At 55.1% G+C, this 20,562-nt stretch overlaps 10 protein-coding genes across 19 annotated transcripts; 2 read left to right on the forward strand and 8 right to left on the reverse strand.

The window, feature by feature from the left end:
* Positions 1-493, reverse strand: KVP18_004569 (uncharacterized protein; the record flags this gene model as incomplete). Of its 2 annotated transcripts, none has more annotated exons than XM_067957308.1 (1): positions 1-493. In XM_067957308.1, a coding segment is annotated over one exon (493 nt), but the record flags the coding sequence as incomplete, so codon positions are not given. The 2 variants fall into 2 exon arrangements, with proteins under 2 accessions (XP_067812111.1, XP_067812110.1); XM_067957307.1 differs by having other exon boundaries at positions 11-493.
* Positions 494-514: 21 nt separating this feature from the next.
* Positions 515-1,978, reverse strand: KVP18_004580 (uncharacterized protein; the record flags this gene model as incomplete). Its single annotated transcript, XM_067957337.1, has 1 exon — positions 515-1,978. One exon carries the CDS (start codon positions 1,976-1,978, stop codon positions 515-517), a length of 1,464 nt encoding a protein of 487 aa, XP_067812137.1.
* A 10-nt stretch (positions 1,979-1,988) lies between these two features.
* On the reverse strand, positions 1,989-2,441 carry KVP18_004567 (uncharacterized protein; the record flags this gene model as incomplete). Its single annotated transcript, XM_067957303.1, has 1 exon — positions 1,989-2,441. The coding sequence occupies one exon, from the start codon at positions 2,439-2,441 to the stop codon at positions 1,989-1,991; it is 453 nt and encodes a 150-aa protein (XP_067812106.1).
* Positions 2,442-2,469: 28 nt separating this feature from the next.
* On the reverse strand, positions 2,470-3,753 carry KVP18_004570 (uncharacterized protein; the record flags this gene model as incomplete). The annotated part of the gene is made up of 1 exon (XM_067957309.1): positions 2,470-3,753. The coding sequence occupies one exon, from the start codon at positions 3,751-3,753 to the stop codon at positions 2,470-2,472; it is 1,284 nt and encodes a 427-aa protein (XP_067812112.1).
* Positions 3,754-3,800: 47 nt separating this feature from the next.
* On the reverse strand, positions 3,801-6,626 carry KVP18_004576 (uncharacterized protein; the record flags this gene model as incomplete). The annotated part of the gene is made up of 1 exon (XM_067957329.1): positions 3,801-6,626. One exon carries the CDS (start codon positions 6,624-6,626, stop codon positions 3,801-3,803), a length of 2,826 nt encoding a protein of 941 aa, XP_067812129.1.
* Positions 6,627-6,976: 350 nt separating this feature from the next.
* Positions 6,977-14,807, forward strand: KVP18_004573 (uncharacterized protein; the record flags this gene model as incomplete). 6 transcript variants are annotated; one of them, XM_067957324.1, is made up of 11 exons in its annotated part: positions 6,977-7,256; positions 7,285-7,542; positions 7,570-8,517; positions 8,546-8,754; positions 8,783-10,150; positions 10,179-11,341; positions 11,369-11,578; positions 11,607-11,887; positions 11,918-12,193; positions 12,222-12,795; positions 12,824-14,807. In XM_067957324.1, 11 exons carry the CDS (start codon positions 6,977-6,979, stop codon positions 14,805-14,807), a joined length of 7,551 nt encoding a protein of 2,516 aa, XP_067812124.1. The 6 variants fall into 6 exon arrangements, with proteins under 6 accessions (XP_067812124.1, XP_067812120.1, XP_067812119.1 ...); XM_067957319.1 differs by lacking the exons at positions 6,977-7,256; positions 7,285-7,542; positions 11,369-11,578; ... (2 more) ...; positions 12,222-12,795; positions 12,824-14,807 and having other exon boundaries at positions 7,560-8,517; positions 10,197-11,345; XM_067957320.1 differs by lacking the exons at positions 7,570-8,517; positions 8,546-8,754; positions 8,783-10,150; ... (4 more) ...; positions 12,222-12,795; positions 12,824-14,807 and having other exon boundaries at positions 7,001-7,256; positions 7,285-7,550.
* A 1-nt stretch (position 14,808) lies between these two features.
* Positions 14,809-15,331, reverse strand: KVP18_005102 (uncharacterized protein; the record flags this gene model as incomplete). Its single annotated transcript, XM_067949457.1, has 2 exons — positions 14,809-14,933; positions 14,962-15,331. 2 exons carry the CDS (start codon positions 15,329-15,331, stop codon positions 14,809-14,811), a joined length of 495 nt encoding a protein of 164 aa, XP_067812138.1.
* A 78-nt stretch (positions 15,332-15,409) lies between these two features.
* KVP18_004571 (uncharacterized protein) lies at positions 15,410-15,979 on the reverse strand (the record flags this gene model as incomplete). The annotated part of the gene is made up of 1 exon (XM_067957310.1): positions 15,410-15,979. The coding sequence occupies one exon, from the start codon at positions 15,977-15,979 to the stop codon at positions 15,410-15,412; it is 570 nt and encodes a 189-aa protein (XP_067812113.1).
* On the forward strand, positions 15,926-16,864 carry KVP18_004578 (uncharacterized protein; the record flags this gene model as incomplete). Of its 2 annotated transcripts, XM_067957331.1 has the most annotated exons (2): positions 15,926-16,046; positions 16,074-16,864. In XM_067957331.1, the coding sequence occupies 2 exons, from the start codon at positions 15,926-15,928 to the stop codon at positions 16,862-16,864; spliced, it is 912 nt and encodes a 303-aa protein (XP_067812131.1). The 2 variants fall into 2 exon arrangements, with proteins under 2 accessions (XP_067812131.1, XP_067812132.1); XM_067957332.1 differs by lacking the exon at positions 15,926-16,046 and having other exon boundaries at positions 16,118-16,864.
* Positions 16,865-17,525: 661 nt separating this feature from the next.
* Positions 17,526-19,746, reverse strand: KVP18_004574 (uncharacterized protein; the record flags this gene model as incomplete). 3 transcript variants are annotated; one of them, XM_067957326.1, is made up of 2 exons in its annotated part: positions 17,526-18,381; positions 18,410-19,746. In XM_067957326.1, 2 exons carry the CDS (start codon positions 19,744-19,746, stop codon positions 17,526-17,528), a joined length of 2,193 nt encoding a protein of 730 aa, XP_067812126.1. The 3 variants fall into 3 exon arrangements, with proteins under 3 accessions (XP_067812126.1, XP_067812127.1, XP_067812125.1); XM_067957327.1 differs by lacking the exon at positions 18,410-19,746 and having other exon boundaries at positions 17,526-18,371; XM_067957325.1 differs by lacking the exon at positions 17,526-18,381 and having other exon boundaries at positions 18,406-19,746.
* Between the last annotated feature and the right edge of the window lie 816 nt (positions 19,747-20,562).

Raw genomic sequence — 20,562 nt, forward strand, 5'->3', positions numbered from 1 at the left:
TTTTCTCGACCTGCTGGTCGTTGTAGAAGTAGTGCTGCTGCCCTCGTTGCACTGCGTCCTTTTGCACAGTCTTGAGTTTGCGTTTGACCTCCTGTCGGAACGTGGATCTCTGCCGAGACATCAGTATGCTTCTTTGCTTCTTGACAGCCTCGACCATTGTACGCTTCTTCTCTTGATCTTCGCACTCGTTAATCTCGTCCTGCGCCTCCTTAAGCTCCTTGGACAGTTTAGAATCCATCCAATTGTAGGCTTGGGAGAACTTATTCGCATCAAAAACGCCTGAATGTTCCGAAAAACGCGGGTCTCGGCGTAAGGGGGTTGCTTTTTTAACTTGTGCCAACGATATTGGCTGGGAGCTTGCAACTTCAGCCGGTCGGCTGTCACTCTTGCGCACGACCCCCTGTTTCTTCTTGGGGGTTTCAGGGGCCTGTTCGGCCGCCTTGGCTGCGTTTTCCTTGGCCACTAGCTTCCTCAACTCTCCTAACGATACCATCACAGGGAAATCAGAGTTATTTCACAGGTTAGCACTAACGACAGGGATTCCTGTGTCCAGCCCTGTCGGGGCCACCTCCAGTAACTGCTGGGACACCACCGACCCGCTGGTAGAACTCATGATTGAGAACTGGTTCGGAGACGAGACTGCGGTAGGCCTTTCCACTACCGCCTTCACCACGGTGAAAGCGAGTGACACAGTGCCCAGAATCGAGAGCCACATAGCTGTTCGGAAGCCGTCTTCTAGGCCCTGGGCGGCTATCAGAGCTCCAGGCAGCCACGCCCCGAGCGCGAACCCGAGAAGGTTCGTAGCTATGAGCACTGTGGTTGATGCTGCAGTTCGGTATTTTTCTTCTAGGGCGGAGATCAGCATTTTGTAAAGGCTCGGCAGCGTGCAACCGCCACAGAACAACGTCAACCAGATGAGAGCGGTGAATGGGACTAGCCGCTCTGAGTAGGCAGCCCCAACGGCGCAGGCGCTGGCCACGGCCGATAAGAACAGCAGCACAACTCGAAGACGCATGCGCAGAATGTTCTCCTCTGGATTGATGAAGTCTCCCATGACTCCTCCGGCGATGACGCCCAAGATAGGAGCTGTGACTGCAATCACAAGAAATGCCACTGTGGTCTGAGTTTTGGATGCCTGAATGCTCTGCAGCATGACGATGGTAGACCACGATTGAATCACCGTGAGCACGAAGAAGATGCAACACACCGACAGCAAATGGGCGATGAAGTCGGCACGGAGCATGTATCGCCAACCTTGTAGAGGGTGATTGTCCACACGCACAGATCCAATGAATGTGGTAAGCGTGTTTGCTCGCTGTAAACCCCTCTTCAGGCGGGATTCTAGGTTGATGGACGGCTGGGACTCTATACTTATCCTGCGTGTGCCCAGAGTCAACGCATGTTGCCGGCACACGCCTCCAAGAATGGCGGTGAGGATGGTAATCAGCAGAATCTCAATTACGAAGGCGTAGACGATGTGAGTACCTGTTAGTAGAGAGCCACACAGATACCCTATGCCTATACCGACGACTGTCATGGCTTGAAACAGGCCTGTCCATGTGATCGACTTGCCGTCGGAGCACCACCGTATAATCCACACGGGGGTGTATGTCGCCGGAGCCGCCTGCGTGAAGCCGATGAGGAACTTGGACACATACAACAGCCACAGCAGTCGGAGCTCTATGGCTATCACGAATAGGAGGAGTGACAGAATATTGGAGACCAGCATCATCAGCAGAGGGGCACTCTCGCGGGGGCTCACCCAAGAGAACAGGCCGGCTGACAAAAGTGAGCCAGCTACTACACCTAGGTAGGTCATGGCGTTGACGCTGCCTAGAACTCCTGTGGTCTGCTGAAACCGCAGCAGGAGTTCAGGAAACACCGCTGGATAGGCCCCTCCGTCGAAGTTGAGAGCCACCTGCAGCAGCAGGAGCAGCACAAAGACTAGATACACACTTTCTGAACGTCGGAAAATCATGCACACGAAACTAGACCTTAGGTTTGTTGATCTTCATATGTTGGGCGACGAATGCAGCCATAGACCTCTCTACTGCGGCGGTCCTCGTCTCCAGCGTTTGCAGCAGCGCTCGGACTATCGCGTCGTTGTGCGCCCGGAGCTGCGCACAGCATTCCTGGGTCACATCGTAGGTTAGGTGGTCCCACTGATCGGCATCTTCTGCGCGGTGTCTTTTGGACTGGCGGTCGACGTTTCTGGGCAAACGCTTGAGGCCGCGATTCTCGCAGAAGTCGACGTTTCTAGGTGAACGCTTGATGCCGCGATTCTCGCAGAAATCGACAGTGATAACCTCGCGTTCGCTAACGCTGGAGGAACTAGGAGAGTCTACTGGACATTCGGACCCGTCACGGTCACTTAGGAGCACTTCACAGTCGCCCTCAGCTTCCTGCTCAGATCTTTCGACTACGGAGTTGGCACATGTCATTTGTAAAAATCGACTTTAACAAAAAACTTTATCGAGCGCCGTGCATAGGGAGCGATGCGTGCACGGAGGGTTGGTTGTAGGGATTGATTGTCGAATGCACAGAGGGTTGGTTGTAGGGATTGATTGTCGAATAGCCAGTATGCTCTCGGACAGAGGTCTGTGTAACCACGGGGCCCAGTGCATGGGGGCTGAGAGCGGTGGAGTAGCGCGAGACATTCCTTGAAGGGACATAGGTGACGTTCCTGTGAGGCGTGTGGCTGACGGTGGTCCTTGCAGCCGTAGTGTGGACAGCCGGAACGTTATGTGTCGTGGCGCGGCCAGCAATCCTGGTGGGAACGCCTGTGGAGTAGATGCCACCGGCAACAAGGCCTTCGATGGCAGCACCCGCGGGGGGAGTAATGTAGTTAAGGTTCTCCTGCATAAAAGCGACCTGGTTATGCTCCTCCATGTAGGGCAACACCTCGAGCTCCTTAGTGGACAGGTGTCCGTTCAAATATCGAAGCATAGTGTTATACTGAGAGGAAGGTACCGTCACTACCCTATGGCAGGTCTCAGTAGCACCCGGAATCAGACATGCGTTGACGAGCTTGCCGACGTGAATGTCCACAGGGACGCACTCAGGCTCGTAGGCCACGACATCGACCTCCAGCTGCTCGTTTGCCTCCACAATGATAGGCGCGACGGTTTGCGCGACGATCAGGGGCTGCTCCTCATCGTGGTAGCGGGAGAAAGGGACATGGTTCTCGACGGTGTAAGGCTTGGGGACTTCAATGGTCTGCCCAGGGACCTCAACGATTTTTTCCACCTGCCTGACCTCAACCTTAGGAACGTGCTTGACAACGTCCACGGCACGTTCCACCACTTGAGGCACTGTCACGTGGCGCACGACCTCCTGGATTCTCTCAACCTCGACATGGCAGTCTCGATACTCGATCTGAGGAACCTCCACTTGTCGGTCCACGTATTCAATCTCGATCTTGGGGATTCTGGTCACCACCTCCTTCACCTGCTTTACAGGGACGTGCCTAGTGACCTCCTCGATCACGGGGACCTCAACATATCTGACCTCAGGCTCGGTCTTCTCCAACTGTTGACTCTGCACAACCACCGAAGAGATCTTCCTTTGGCTGATTTCATGGGCGCCTTCCGGCAAAGTTAAGCCGGCCATATCGGCGTAGCGGTACTCGCCAGTATTGTAGGTTTCGTAGCCTCCAGTGTACGAGTTCGCGTCCGTGTACGCCATAGGTGCAGGGCCTCCGAAGCTTGTGGCGGCCATAGTATTCTCTTGGGTGTTGCTAATGTTGCGAGACATCGGTGTTCAAATATGCTAATTTGTTGTCATGAATCCACCATATGTCGCTACATGCGGGCCAGTGCAAATTCTTCCGCCAGATCCACCATTTTATTCAGTTGAGTGTTGTCAGAGGTTGTGCCTCGTGCCTGGTTCTTCTTGCCGCCGCCTTTGCCTCCAACAGAAGTCAGTACTGAGCTCACCCACTCATTTGCGGCAAGACAGTCAGTAGCACTTGTAGCCAAAACCGAGGCTTGAGAAGCGTTCTTGCTGACGACCAGCAATGGCACCTGGCTTTTCTTACTGAATTCGGCGCAGAGCGTCTCGAGGGCCTTGAAATCCGCCTCTAGCTCCGGCTGGAAGGTCACCACGAATTTCTCTCCCCCCTCAGCGCTCTTGGAGCCAATGTCGCGTCCCAGACACTCAGCTAGCTGCTTCCGTGCACGCGACCTGACTTTCCCCTCCTCTAGCTTGCGCGCTTGTAGGGTGTCGATTAAGGACAGCGCTCTCTTTTTTGCAATCAAAGAGAGGGAGTTCCTTTTCTCTTTCAAGAGCAGCTTGAGGTCATTAAGGCCCGTCTCCAGCGGAAAGCCTGTCAGAGACTCGCTGGCCTGCAGCGTGGTCTCGAAGACTGCCGAATTTGCGAGACAGTCTTTGGCATCTTGCCCACTGACGGCGACGATCCGCCTAATGCCTCTTGCCACAGCGTCATCAGATATCACAACAAATTCGACAAGTTCGCTGGTGTTGTGGAGGTGCGTTCCTCCGCAGAATTCAACAGATCCATCATCTCCCATGGTAACAACACGTACCGGATCTGGATACTGCTCGCCGAAAAGTGCGCGGACGCCGGGAGTCAGTCTGGCCTGGTCCAAGGCCATCAGCGTCGCCTGGATTGGCTTTCCGGTTTGCGCCTCGCTGCGAACGATTTTCTCAATACGTCCGATCTCCTCGGCGGTCAGCACTCTGTCAGTGCTATAGTCGAAACGAAGCTTGTCGGGTAGGACTATGGAACCCTTCTGATCGCACTGAGGCCCCAAGACTTGCCGGAGGCCGAAGTTCAACAAGTGCGTTCCAGAGTGGTTCTGCGCCAACCGCAGTCGAGTCGCGAAGTTAGGCGTCACCCCAACTTTAGTTCCCACAACGATCCCTTCCGCAATACTGCCAGCAGGCTTGCAAAGGTGCATAACGAACGAACCGAACCTTTGTGTATCCACAACGTCCACATCAACCTCGCCGAACGACACAGTACCACTGTCGCCAACCTGACCGCCGCTCTCAGCATAAAAGTTAGTCTTGTTGACAAAAAGCCCAACAGGTTTTTCGGCCGGGATCGATTCCAGCCACGACGACCCATCCCATATAGCCATGACGGTGGACTCGATCGTAGGACCCGAAGCAGATTCCGGTGTCCACTCATACTTAGCAGAGTCGTCGGTTGGGGGAACGGCCAAGACGTTCTGAATGTGTCCGATTTGATCAGCAGACAACGAAAGCGCGGCCTCCCCCTTAAACTTGGCAGACTCCGATGCCTTCTGGTGCCTCTGGAAGCACTCATCGAAGTCCTTCTGGTCCACGGTCAGGCCGTTCTCCTCAGCCATCAACGTCGTAAGGTCCAGTGGGAAGCCATATGATGCATACAACTCAAAGGCCTTTTCACCTGGGAACACGGAGGATCCGGATGTCCGGACTTTCGCAGCTGCACGTGTGAACAGAGAACATCCCTTGTCTAATGTTCGTGCGAAAGATAACTCCTCCTCGGCAATTATTTTCATTGCCGTTTGCTTTCCACTCTCCAACTCTGGGAACGCATCTCCCAGAGATTCGACCACTCCTTCCACGACGGACGACAGCCAGGGCTCCGTCAGCGGCGCATTCAGGTATTGCCGACCAAACCTGACTGCACGCCTGAGGATTCGTCGGATTACATACCCACGCCCCTCGTTGGAGGGCACGGCTCCGTCGCAGATGGCGATCGTAAGCGTGCGGATATGATCAGCGACAACGCGGTAGGAAGTGTCGACCAGTGCAACGTCATCGGACCCAAACTTGCCCATGTACGCATGTGCCGCCAGCGGACAAGCCTTCTGAATGGCCGCGAAGATACCGGTGAACAGATCAGTGTGGTAGTTCGTCTCGAAGTTCTGCAAAACAGACGTAATCCTCTCCAATCCCATACCAGTATCGACGCAGCAGGCAGGGAGCTCTGCCAGCTCACCACCAGCGTTCTTGTTGTATTGCATGAATACCAGATTCCACACCTCCACCAGCATCGGATCGTCCGCATTCACGAGTTCTGGAACGAACCTGTTGCCAACGCGGTCGAAGTGAATCTCCGAGCATGGCCCGCAGGGACCCGTCTCTCCCATCTCCCAGAAGTTGTCTTTGGCATCACAACCAATGATCCGTTCCTCAGGCAGGTACGCCTTCCACATGTCGCGTGCCACCGTGTCGACGGGAACGTTGGGATACTTAGGATCGCCACCATAGTAGGTCACGTAGATGCGCTCCTTATCCACCTTGTAGACGTTCACCAGCAGATCCCAGGCCATGTTGATCGCCTCCTGCTTGAAGAAATCGCCGAACGACCAGTTACCCAGCATTTCGAAGAACGTGTGATGGTAGCCGTCCTTGCCTACGTCCTCGAGGTCGTTGTGCTTGCCACCCGCGCGAATGCATTTCTGCGTATCCACGGCGCGCTTCAGCTTTGCCAAGGGATGGTTACCCTCGATTTGGCCCGTGAAAATGGCCTTGAATTGATTCATGCCGGCGTTGACGAACAAAAGAGTTGGGTCGTTGTGAGGGACGACCGGAGCGCTGGGTACAACCACATGGTTATGCTTCTCGGAGAAGTAATCGATGAATGTCTGGCGTACGCGAGCAGACGTCCACATCACAATTTTGCGGTTTTCCGTTGGCAGTATGATAACCATCCTTCATTGCCACTCTCGACGTATTTGACCCTTGCTGAATGTTACAGCCGTGTTTCACGGATAACGTAGCGTAGATTTGCCATACAACCTACATAGGGTGAGTGGAAGAGATAATCTGCAGAGGCCTGCGTGTGAACGCCGAGTCGTTACGGAAAAGATGCGTGTACGTACTTCGTAGTCACCTGCAACCAAATCCAATATTCATGAACCTGTCGCTGTTTGTGGGACTAGCATTTGCTGATCAACTACTCATAAGTAGACTTCCATTGGGATGAGAATCAGCACCACTGGAGGTCCCAATCAGCAATGGTATGGATCCCCCTCTCTTCCTCGGAATGTGCGATAAGGGCTGCGACTTTCTTAGTGCGGATGTGCCGTTGACACTGAATTGTGACCATGTTCTGGCTGAAGCGACTATGAGGGTGGAGGTCCGAAGTCTACAGTCCCGGAAGTACATTGTCGTCTCCAATGTCAACCGCAGCAAGACGCAAGTACCAGGTCGGTGCCTTCGGGCTTGTGTTGAGCAAGACACCTTCGTTGTGTGCTTCAAGACTTATCCGGCTTATGCTGTCGCCGGACTGCAGGCCACACGTGAGCTTTAATGGTACAGGTGATTCAGTGGACCCGTCGCACTCGTTTCGCTTCCAAAACACGTGCCAAACGAACTCCATTTTGGAGGAGCTGCCGTACACGGACGGTTCTGGAGACATCGCCTATCTCACGGTGAGAGACGGCAAGCCAGCATTCTTTTCGGCTCCAGCTTTACAGGGCACCCAGAAGGTGACGCTGGTAGCCAATCGTATCGAGGCTGGCACCAAGGACCAGCGCCAAGTGATGGTGTTCGAGAACTCCAACAACATTTTGTTTCTTCGGAGAAGTGGGTGACACGGATGGATGCACACAGATCCAGCCCATGACGTCTGGGAGGCAGGAGCGTGGTCAATGTACAACTCCATCAATATTCCTGTGCAGCAGTACGTGCATCCTGAGAACGAGCTCTTCCTTCTTGCGACCAGCACATTTGGTGTGCAACACAAGTCACGACTGATTCACGAAGCCGTTCTGCAGCTGTCGGAGTCTGACAGTAAGCTCCTTCTAGACGAGAGCTTTGGGAGGTACCAGTTCCAACAACTCCTGCTGCCTCGCTGGGAAGAGCCTCCAGATCTCAAAGTGGGAGAAGGCTATGCCTTCTTAGACATGTCCGCAGGCACGGTAACACTGAACCCATCACCAGGGGAGTTCTTATCCATGGAACTCACCAAGTACGCTGAATGGGAGTCTTTGGTGGACGTGGTCGTGATTGCGCACTCCACAGACGACTACACCATCGTTCTGGTTTTCAACGACGGCTTGCTGTACCAAGCTAACATGCAGCGGGACGGCAGCTGGTCACTCCGACACCGTGTTGACACCTACGTGTCCTTCACCATTGCGAATGCACACGTCCTCAAGATCGGCGATGAGTGGAACGTGCTACTGCTTGGCGCCCATGCCAGCGACCCGGAGATGCCCATGGTCACGCATGTGCCCATCCGAGTGCACCACTCCCCGATTATTGTGAACTTGGCACCGTATCAGGAGAACCCTGAAATCCTGCCTGCCGAGTCGAGATTGGTGGAAGAGACACTTTCTGTCGTCAGCGGGTACAAGACGGAGTCCGAAATGACATTCTCCGTTCCTGTAGATACCTGGATTGAAATTGGCGTGGTTCAGGGGGCTCAGGCAGTGTACAAAGCGAACGACTACGTTTTGAATGTGAGCGTGAAGACCCTGGTCGATGGGAGGCCAGTCCACCTTCTACCTAGGGACGAATGGTTCTACGTTACCTACACAGATACCCTGCTTTTCAAATGTGAGGGTCTCTGGCAGCCCCGATGCAGTTTTGGATATCGTGGAAGAAATGAGCGCGCCTTCCGAGCACTATACGAAGCTGGTACGCATGACTGTGTCAACGCCGGACGGACAGTCGGATACTTTGTTCCGCATGAGCCTTCGTTGCCCCGCGGGAAGTAGCATCGCCGGCGCCAGCACCACTATGTGTGTGCCTTGTCCAGCTGACACCTACAGAACGTGGAGCATGGCGTCAGGTGTGGGTGACTTGTGCGGTGGATATTCAGATCTGTGAACCTTGTCCCGAGCACTCCGTCACCGTGGTTACGGCCGGAGCTTACACCTCGGAGTTGTGTGCTTGCGACCTGGGCGCCTACTACGATGAGAAAGCGGCGGGTGCCTCAAAGTGCGTTCCGTGTCCTGCCAAAACATTCAAGGACTTTGTAGGGAACCAGACTTTTTGTCCTGGGAACTGCGGACTCAAGGGAAGCGCTAATTACGTTGAGGGAGCTAAGTCCGCGGAGCAATTGAAATGCATATGTACATTTGGAGAGTACGTGAAGGGCTCTGCCTGTGTACCCTGCCCTGTGGGTTCCTATTGCCCCAATGGTTCCGAGGCTGTCACTTGTCCCGCCAACTCTACCACCAGTAAGACAGGCGCGACAAACGAGGAGGAATGCACATGCATTGCCGGCGCGCAGCGCGAGGAAGACGGCTGCGGGTTGTGCCCCATCGGCATGTACAACCCCAGCATCGGGAGCAAGTGCAGGCCCTGTGGAATCGGTACTATGGGGCCACTTGGTGCCGTGTCCTTCGACGAATGCAACAAGTGCAAACCCGGCTACTACCTGGGTTCTGGAGGCCATTGCGCCATATGTCCCCCCGGTTCGTGGTGTCCCGGAGGCGACGAGATTCTCGTGAGGTACGCTGCGGGGCATACGTCGGAGGCGATGACTTGCGGAACTGCAGTGCCTAACTCCGTGGGGAGCAGCACCGTTGTCGATGAAGGTCAGTTCTTCTGGTCCCCTATGGATTGCGGGTGCCGTTCGGGTAGTGGGCTCAAGGGGCGAAATGATGTAACGGAGCTCCCCGAGTGTCAATTGTGTACCTTGGGATACACTGAGTTCGCCTACGATATGCCCTGCCTGTCGTGCTACCACCACAGCCGCATCAGCCATTCCACAACTCCCAACTCGCTCAAGAAATGCAACCCGCTACCAGGGTTTTTCATGGAGGATGTCGAATTTAGCTTCGATCCCAGAGTTGAGTCCTGCAGACGCAGTGACTCTCCCATCATTCTCGAACTTCAAGAGGAAACCTCAATCCTGTCTAAGGAGTTCGTTGTGCGTCGCGAAACCCGTAACAGCTGCTCCCACACTTGCGACCGCATCTTCCGAGAGTATTGTTCCGGGTACTCCTTCTCTCCAGGGATGCCAGGATCTGTAAATGGCGCATGTCGCCTGTATTTCTACGGTTTGTATCATCCTTTGAATGTTACTCCCTCCGCCACGGCGACGGAGATGGCCACGGCGACGGAGTCAGACACCACGGAGGAGCCCTCCTCGACAACTTGGCCTAAGACGGAAGGGACGGGCGCCTTCGCAGCATGTGTCTACGCGGGCGGCACCCAGATTTGGCGAAGAAAGCGGGTCGTCGTGAGAGGTCTTATTCGCGTTGATTCAGCAATGTCCCAGTGTGCAGGGTGAGCGATGGACTCAGTACTGTCCTGGCGGCTCTACGCACGAGCCCAAACTGTGTCCCCCTAACAGCGAGGTCCTGACCAAATACTCTGTGTCGGCCAAGGATTGTATTTGCTTCGACGTGGGGTTCTCGGGGGTGCTGACGCAGGGGTATCACTTACTTGAGCAGTGCCAACCAGCAGCTGTCGGCTTTTTTACCAACTATCAATTTGATCGAGATATCCTGAAGGCGGATTCTACCTCCTACATCGACCATTCGCCGCTTAACGCGACCCCGCTGGTCGCCTGCATCAATTTGATCGCAAACTCGACGACGCCCGGAACGGGTTCCAGCTCCGTTGCTGACTGCGTATGTGCTCCAGGCTACTACGAGCAACGCGCAGGAAACTCCTTCACGTGTGAGCCTTGCGCTCAGGGGTTCTACTGCACAGGTGGAACCGCCCCTCCCACTGCTTGTGTGATGTCAGATACCGTAGAGGGCGTGCCTGCAACCGCTTTGGAAGACTGCAACTGCTTCGCTGGATGGACTTTCGTCCAGCGCAAATGTCAACCTTGCGGTATCGGTCTCATCAAAAGTATTCCAGGCAACTTTGCCTGCCCCGGCAGGTGCAAAGCCGGGGCCTTGACGATCCCGAGCGCCACGTCTGACACAATGTGCTATTGTGAGGAGGGAACGTACATGACAGGAGGGGGCGATTGCCTTCCGTGTCCTGTAGGCGCCTACTGCAAGGGGAAGTTCGATGACGACATGTGGAACCAGATTCAGGCTGCCTTCGGCCACCCCGATCTGATGAACCAACTAGACATCAAGCTTACAAACCACAACATGCCAAGCGCCTTACCCGGCTACTACGAGTACAGGCCGCCAAACGACTCCGCGCTGTACGACGAGGCCTTGAATCTCTTCCACGACAAGTACTTGGCATTCTTCTTGCGGTGCGCCGCGACGCACTGGTGTCGGGGCAGTCAGGACGGAGTCGACGTACAGTGCAGTGAGGGGCACGAGAGCACATTGTGTTCTCAGTGCGCTCCAGGCTTCTTCCGACATGACCCGACGTCCGCTTGTCAGCGGTGCTCGCGGCTGTACGTGACCACTCTGCGAAACATAGGTTGGCTCTGCGGCATTCTTGGCCTGATGGTCGTAGTGTGAGGTGCGGGTCTGCCCTAATGCAGGCGACGCGTGCCAGCGGGCGTCCCTGTGCTGCGGTCCATGCTATTCCATTACTTGTGGAGCGCCCCAGTCTACGTCATGATGGCGCAGAGTTCATCAATGGGTGGCCTATTCCCGGTCGTTGAGGTCCTAACAGGAGGTTGGAATCGGTCGTTAATGCTGCGGCCTTATGCGGCCTGCCACATGCCGTTTACGCCCGCGCCATTACGTCTGTAAGACCTGGAATCTGTTAGCACTCAGCTTCATAGATGTGGCAACGCCTGTGGTCTGTTACTTTGGAGTTGTCCTCCTCTTTCTTCTGGGCTCTCTGGTTATGGGCCACCTACAAGGCAACCACTCGTTCAACCAGAAGCTCAGAAAACTGATCGAAACCCGCGATTTGATAGAGAAGCACGACTACTCTCTGGCCCTGACTGAGCTCGACGCCACAAAAACTTTTCAGAATTGGCCAGACAATCAGGCTGTATTTATAGATAACCTGGAGATCACCGACGACGACTACTACCGCCTGCGAGACTTGGGTAAGACAACGGTGAAAACCATACACACAGCGGTGATCCACCAGCGAATATCACAGGAAGTCGCGTTTCTCCGACACGAACGGATGTACTATCTGTTCCCGCGGTACTGTATCTCACCGTGGGAGCGGCTTCACTGCTGGTGGGACACGATGCCGGGCCTGATGTTGGTTTTGTTGCTGACACAGCCTTTATGGATCTTCTCCGGGATGGAGCTGCTACTGTGTAAGAACTTGGGGTTAGACCTGGGCTACCAGCCAGTCTTTTTGGACCACGGCGTGGGAACGTGCGACTGGAAGTCTAGTGCTCGTGAGCAGTTGCCACCCTCATGACCCAGCTTGGTGCGGAGTCGCTTCCGTTCTGCTGTCCGTCGCCTTTCCATTGCTCGTCATCTACAAGGGTGGCTTGTGGGACAACTATGAGGACCCAGTTGCTTACTGCCACTTCGCCGACTACCTCTCCTTTTACCACGTAGGACAGAGGCAAGGCTTCGACGTGCCGGGGTGGACGTTGGTTCTCAGAGCTGGGCTCTACGTCATCATGTCAGTCACGTTTCTGTTCGACTCCAAGGTGATCCAACTGGAGGTCTCTTTGCTGTATACCCTACTGATCTTGGGTATTTTCGTCACCACAAAGCCGGTAGACGTGCTCGCGGACCCCCACGGATCATTGGTTGTTATCGGACTGGCCACCTGCTCAATATTTCCGATGGCAAGCGCTATCGCGCTGCATTTCACTGCCCCCAACGACGAGTGGCTGCTGCCAGTGCTCATCATAAGCGAGTGCATGGCAGCCTGTGTTGGTGGATTCGAATTCGGCATTCGGTATATCGTCGTACTCAAGGAGTCATCATACCAGATGGAAACGTATGAAAAGAAAGTACCCCTCGATGAGCTTTCTGAGTTGCACGTGTAGGTTCGGGCTGAGATACCCACGCAGCAGCAAGCAGGTATCTACCGATGCCGCCGAGGTCATGGCGGTGATGTTGGCAGAGATGGGAGGTGGCGAGGCGGAGATCAAGGACACTCCAGTCGACATCGTCTCCCTCCATCAACGTATCTTTCCGCCTGAGGCTGGATTCATCTCGTACAAAAACAAGAGAGACGCCCTATGCTTTACGACCGATCCGGAAAAAGAATTATCTGTGAAGAAGGCTGAAGCCATGCAGCAGACTCTCGCTGAACTTGAGGAGGATAGAATCCGACAGCTCCGAGAGCGAATGGCATTGGAGAGCCGCCTCGATGAGGTAGAGCCAACTCGGCAATCGGAGTCGCCGCAGTATCCTGTTGAGCAGCGATCGAACCCGATGATGGTATTTTTTTCCAGCCCGTATCTCTCTCGAGAGATGCCCCTATTCGACTCGACCAGGTTGCACAGCAACCTAAGATACGTCGACACCCGTCTACGCAGGGCGGTGGTGGGACGGCGGAACGCCACGAGACTACGCTCCTTTCCGGCGATTTATTCATCTGTGTGGGGGGTTCAATCGATCATAGCATCTTCTCGGAAGAAACCAGCAGAAGACCCGCTTCACCTGGACGCGGTCCTTGATCGTGTGCAGCGGCAAACAGAAAGCGTACTGTCTCCCGACTACCATGGTGACGCGGTCTTCCACAGCGTGGAGTATTTCAGCCGGGATATCGAGTCGAACCTGCCCTTCAATCCGTACTTCGAGACCCATTTCATCCAGCCACCAGCTTCTTCATCAGGCAAACTGCTTCACCAAGTAGCCTTAGGGCTGCTCGCGCTACACGCAGGGTTCGTATTTCAGACGGACCTTTCCCTCGATTTCATGCATGTCGAGCGATTCAGACGGTCATGCTACCGTCTACAGACGCTACCCCGCATCATGATTGACGACCTGCTAACCACGTTTATCAAGGTGGCCCCAAAGTCCAAGATTGAGCAGCTCCAGAATCGGTTGGTGCTAGCAGAGGAGGTCCTTCAGTCCCTCATGGGTACGATGAGCAAGGAAGCCGCCGTGGAAGACAGTACTCAACAACAGAAGGAGGACTGGAAGATGCTAGACGCGGTGGACCGCCTCATGAAGGCGGAAAGGAGTCTGCTTGACGGTGTCACTGCATGTTCCATCGCACGGGGCAACGACGACGACGACGAAACGAAGGTGGCAAGCCTCACCACAGTGCGTAGACAGGTACTCGATCGGTTCCGACACGGAGGAGGCCTCTTTGAGGCGCTCAAGACATACAGAGAAGACTCCAGCGTAGCTTTGACTGACCACCTCCTCAGCTGCAGACCCGATCCTGTCTTCCAGGCCGCGCCAGTAAAGAAGGTAGTGCGCAAGCCCTCAGGTCCTTCAGCCGCGCCATCATACGAGCTGCCACTGCCTCCCGAGGCTGAAGCGCCGCGAAGGCGCCGCCCAGCAAGACCGCCGCCCAAGCGAGTGCGGGTGGGGAGGGCGCAGTTCGAGGAGTTGCCAGAAATAGGCCTGTCTGGCTCCATTGAGGAGATCGGAGAGGAGGACTTTCTGTTTGCCGAGGGACTTGGTGAGCCATTGCAGTACATCAAGCTGGACGAGGCAATTAGGCAGTTAGACCTCGCTCTGGAGACGCCCAACGTGCAGGAGTCCTATGACGAGGAGGCCGCTCGGGCGGTGGAAGAAATAGACAAGGGTCTCGCGAAACTGGCTGCTCAGAAGGATGTCACTGATCAGTACGAAGCCATGAAGCGGCGGGTAGAGCAGGAGCACGACATCCGCGGGACGAGTGACTTGCAGCAGCTACTGCAAGCCAGCGCGGCCCACACCGGCCAGGACGAGGCCTTGGGCCACAGGGATTTCGCGGAGCTCGTCGCTGCGGAGCGAGGGGGTTCGCGAAGGCGATCAATCTTGGAGTATGCCGCTGCGCACTCAGATGACCTATACCAGGGATTCGCGCCTAGACATAGACGATCCGAAACATGAGTCACCCCTTGCCACGTGTAAACTGTTTTCTTGCTGACACCAGAAGGCTGATGACAAGCAGAATTAGAATGACCGCGTTTGATACAACGCATGCTAGACTTAGCCAGCGGCACAGCACCGAAATCTCTGCGTGTTTGGGGAGAGCCACACTCACCAAAGTGGATAATCACGCAGTGGGGAAAGAGGATCACCCACAATAACTCGAGCAGTATCAAGGACATTTGAACAAAAGAAGCCAGAATCAGGCTGATGCTGGACCCTATGACGTGCACTATCTCCTCGTCAGTCACGAAGCGACTTGTCCAAAGGAGGAACCACTTGCACGTGTTAATGGCGTTCAGCACACACAGCACTGTCGACAAAATCTGGCTTACGTCTACCACCCCAGTAATGTAGTTATCGCATCCCGTCGGAGTGGTGTTCATGTAAGCGTACATCTGAAACAGAAGCCCTGGCACCTGAGCCCAAGAGCGAATAGCGCAGGTCGCGATTATGAAGTCAGCGTGAGTCTTCCCAATTTCCATAATGGGGACCGGTCGACTAATACCTGACGTTACTCTAAGTAATCGCCGACTCCACGAGTTTGGTAGACACATCGAATATCAACTGTTTTGGTACGGTGCAGCATAGTTCGTCTCCGGATGTTGCATTGGATATGGCGGTCTCATCCCTGGCGGTGCTAGAGGGCCACCCATCATAGGAGGTCTGAAGTACCCAGGATGGGCCAGCGGTGGCGGCCTGAACATTCCCATGCCTGGGGGGACCAAACCAGGAGGCCCCAAACCAGGAGGCCCCAAACCAGGAGGCCCCAAACCAGGAGGGCCCAAACCAGGAGGTCCCAATCCAGGAGGCACCATGCCAAGATGGCTTAGATGGCGTGTTGCACCCACAGCCGCCGAAGGGAACCCGAAGCCGAACGATTGGTTGCGAAGGTCCAGAGAGGTCGCCTTCGCCACGTGGTCGGGAGCTATGAATGCATGGTCAGCAAGGAGATTTCGGAAGAACTCAACCTTATTCTGGATGTGCCGTCGACCAGCATTGTGCTGCCTGCGACCTGCAGGCGAACTATGGGTGAGTGTAATGTCGCAGTACTCGCAGTAGTACTTCGGCATCGGCAAATGCGGAATTGTTTGCTGAGGTTTGCGAATCTCCTGTTGCTGGAGGTTGCACATGCTGACCAGATGTCCAAGGCAGCGTCCTGTCAAAACTTGACTTACACAGGAAAGCTTCAGTTCCAAGGTGAGTTAGATACGTAAATTTCGTCAGAAGTGCTACCGCCAGCTGAAGGCGAAAAGCCGCCTTCCAACGAGATGGAGGACCTCGAGTTTATGAAGGTGTTGGGAGTGCTGAGCGCTGACTCGCTCACCTTCATGGACGGGGACTCTGAGGTGGCATCCCTCAAAGTGGACGACTTCATCCCACCGTTCCTCTTCGATCACGAGCACCTGCCATGTTTGCTTGCTGTGACGATATCCAAGCCAAACCCTGTGAGGCTCTGCTCTCCTACAGTGGGTTTGCTGAATCAGTGGTGGAGGAGACTCTCACGTGCTGTACTCTGCAACCACAGCGTATCTCACATGAGACACGAAGCGATGGGAGAACCTCCCGAGGAAGTCAAAACAAAGGAGGTCCTGACGGGAGAGGTTCCAGCCGAAGAATCAACAACAACATCCACCACTACCACAAGCCCACACGTAGCAAAGGAAAAGTTGCCGTACTGCAGCGAGGCAGAGTTGTCATCTCGAGGGAGGGTACAGAGGTTCATCGCGAGCCTTGAGAATGTGATGGAGGACCTGGACAAGACTGAAGAAGACCTCAATCGGTTTGCAAACCCCGTGTCGAAGCCCCCAAAGCAACCCACTGTGGACCTGAGCGACAAGGGCGAATCAGATGAGTCAGCCGAAAAGACGACGGACGAGCAGGCCGCCGCATCGGAAGCGCCGCAAGAATTCAAAAAACCTCCTACTGAACCCCCAGAGGAGCCAAAGGAAAAGACCATCACCATTCACATCGAAAACGTGGAGACACCCGAGGTAGAGAAGAGTAAGGAGACCTAAGAGGGCTTCAGCAATGCCTTGAGCTCGTCCGGGCCCAGGTGTTGGCTGGCGCTGTTCTTCATGACCTGTTTTATCAAATCCTTTTTCTCCTCGACGTTCATGCCTAACGAGTTGTGCCAACCTGTCATCTGAGCTACCACATTCTCTAGTGTGGAGAGCATCTCGTCAGCGATCATCATGTTCTTTGACTTTACTTTCGGCATAGGAGGGATGTCGATGGTGGCTTTGTTGGCCGCTTCTTCGTCTTTAGCTTCGTTAGTCATGCCCTCCTCGTCGCTAGCCTCCTCATCACCAGCTTCCTCGTCACGGACCTCCAGAAAGGAAACCTTTTGCTTTCTATGCACTAGTCCCTCAAGTTCCTGCATGTCCAATCGAACTCCCGCCTACGTCCAGCGCAGCGTCCACCTGCTGGAACGTGTGCAGGTCTCGCTCAGGAACCGTGAGCCCCAGCGCTCGCAGGCTGTCTTGGGCGCGGTGTATACGTGGAACCAACTTCATGCGGATCTGGCTGTTCTCGTTCGCTAGTTCTGCATGCTGCCGCTTTCAAGTCCTCACCATCCTCGACTATGAGTTTGCTAGGATCGTGTAGATTGACGTGTTGACACGAAGCGCAAACGGCAAGGAATAACGTTGGCACGAGATTCATTCCTGTCACGGAGAATTAGCCCTTGTTGAAGTAGTTGTCAAACCAAGCTTCTGACTCTGGAGACGTGCGGGGTTTCGTCTTTCTTGTTTGGTCCAGCAGCACGTCGTAACTGATAGTTACCTTCTCTGGCGTGGCGCCTTGAGACAGTATGTCGCGCACAGTTCGGGTGACCACCTCCCGAATGGCACCGGCAATCTCTGCGCCGCTCAGCCGATCGCTCCCTTCGGCCAGCTGATCGAGCCGGTCGTCAGTGAGGGCTTCAAGAAGTGGCAGTTCTTTCAGATGCACCCTGAAAATTTCTTTACGCGCTTGAGAGTCCGGCAGCGGAACATAGACGATTCGGTCTAGTCGGCCGGGACGGACAAGCGCAGCATCCAAGACATCAGGCCTATTAGTGGCTCCGATGACAATGACGTCAGCTGACCCTCCCATGCCGTCCATCTCCGTAAGAATCAGCGTCAGGACGCGCGCTTCCACTCCGGATCCACCTTCGCGTGAGGCCCCGATAGCGTCAATCTCGTCAAGGAAAATGACACATGGGGCGTTGCGACGAGCGCGAGCGAAGACGTCACGAACTTGCTTCTCAGAGTCGCCAACGTATTTGCTGAAGAGTGTAGGGCCCTTGACATTGATGAAATTCATCTTCGATTGGCTCGCCACTGCGCGAGCCAGGAGGGTCTTAGAGCATCCTGGCGGCCCATAAAGCAACACTCCCTTGGGAGGAGTGAGTCGCACCTGCTCAAACAGGTCTCGATGAATAAGAGGCCACTCCACACATTCGCGTAGTCGCATTTTCGTTTCTTCGTAGCCGCCAATGGCGCTCCAGGGCACTTGCGGAATCTCTACAGAGACCTCTCTCATGCCCGACGGTCTGCGTTTACAACGAAGACGCCGCTCACATTGTATTCTTGAGTGCGCGGCGCAAATGTGCTCTACTAATGTTCGTGGTTTCCGCCACCGACTCGAGAAAGGCAGCCTGTACCACGCTGGCAAGGTCAGCCCCCACAAACCCATGAGCATCCTCTGCGATGCTCTCGATTTCGGCAGATGAGCACTCGTGGTTGGTGCCGTCCAGCAACACATCCAAGATTTCCCTTCGGCCCGCTGGTGACGGCACACCGATTTCAACCTCTCTGTCCAGCCGTCCTGATCGACGGAGAGCCTCATCTAACGAGTCCGGTCTGTTGGTCGTCGCTAGCAAGACGAGGCGTGAGGTGCCGCGTATGCCATCAAGCTCGCTGAGCATGATGCTAACTAACCGCCTCTCTAGTTCGCCCGAATCCTCTCGTTTGGGGCACAACGCGTCGATTTCGTCTATGAACAGTACTGTGGCTCCCCCCCTTGCTTCGGCCTCCGCGAATACCTCTTTCAGGGCGCTTTCTGGATCGCTTGAACTCATGATCAGCACTGACTCCAGAACCACTAACTCGGGCTCTAGCACGTTTAACTCACGAGCCCTCTCCTTCAAAGCGTCCAAGAAACAGGACGCTAGCAGGGTCTTCCCGGTGCCCGGCGGGCCATAGAGAAGCACCCCCCGCGGCGGCTTCACGCGACTGTGCTCAAAGAGCTCGGGTCGCAACAGCGACGCCCCCAAGAAGAACACTAGCTGCTGAAGTACGGAGTCGAGCCCGCCGATTTTTTTCGGAGTGACTGTTTCAGAAACAGCAGGCCGGGAACGGATGGCTGGTGGCAATAAGTTCAACTTCGTGTAGGCCGAATCGCAGAGGAAGACCGTCACCTCGGAAGAGTCGATCGGCGACAACTGCACTGTGTAATCCACTCCTCGGTATGATATTCCCAAGTCACGACCTTTTCTGGGTAGTGGCACCGCCTCCAGTCGCGACAGCAGAATCCGTTGGTATTCCGTGTCTGAGCGCAGAGCATCGTAGGCTGTCCACAGCGAGTGCGCATCGCCACCCTTCAAGGCGACCCTCACCTCGCTGGGTCGGCTGAGCTTGCCATCGTAGGGGGCCAGAGAAAAGGTTCCCTTCAAGCCAACTGAACTGGAAACCACGCAGGCGCAGTTCTTCTTGGCCTTATCCAGGTTGTCAGTGAACAACACAGCCTCAAGCACGCCGGCCTGTTCCAAGGTTACGAGGGTTCCTGGGGGGTACTTCGCGCCCAGTATGACCGCCTGCCTGGTCAGCGCGGCACTCGTGACCACATCAACGTCCTCTGCTCCAGCTGTGTCGACAATCTTTGTGAAGAGTGTATCCCTCGCGAACAGGTTTGTCATCTCCGACGCGAAAAGGTCGTTATTCGTGACGGGCAGCAAAAGCCTGGTAACTGATGGCGTTTGTATTCATAAAGCCTTGTAACTGATGGTGTTTGCATACCGGTCTTTTGACTTTATAAACCTCACAACACAGGTTGATTCACTCTACGAGTCAGCGAATTGGCAGATTCGCAATGCAAGGCACACAGCTGTACTGCCCACCTCAAAGGCTGCACTTCACTGGCAAACTCGTTCTCCGAGAAAAAGCAAATGCGGAGGGAGAAAGACCACCCGAACCCGAAACAGTGGTGAGCGCGAGATACTCCGAGGGCGCATACTCCGAGGGCGCTGGGCGCGTCTCTCTTCATCCCTCTCCGCCGAAGTCGACAGTCGGCCAGTCGCTGGCATCTGCGCGCCCAAGCACTGCACCGCGTGAACCCCAGATATCTGCGCGCCTAAGTTCTGCGCGTGAACCCCAGAAATCTGCTCGCCTGAGTACTGCGCGTGAACCCCAGAAATCTGCTCGCCTGAGTACTGCGCGTGACCCCCAGACATACACGCGCCGTCAGATATCTACCGCTCTCCCACCCGAGCCTATCATTCACCAGAGGGCCGAGGAGAGCATGGACGAGCTGGACGTTAGGGAGATGCCCTCTCTCGAGATTGGCGGCATGCCAAAGTGAGAGCAACGAAGGGAATCACACAGAGAAGTCATGCGATACAAAAGAGCCTACAGACGGAGGGATCATCATGTAGATCTGCGGGCTGAACGAGTCGCACGAAGGCTGGAGGTGTGTGCGGACTTATCTGGTGACGCAGATTGTGCGTGCCGCACTG

Source organism: the organism of the source record quoted next (assembly GCF_019968955.1).
Source record: "MAG: Porospora cf. gigantea A chromosome Unknown PgA_NODE_171_length_31662_cov_356.592, whole genome shotgun sequence".
Taxonomy (NCBI): domain Eukaryota; phylum Apicomplexa; class Conoidasida; order Eugregarinorida; family Porosporidae; genus Porospora; species Porospora cf. gigantea A.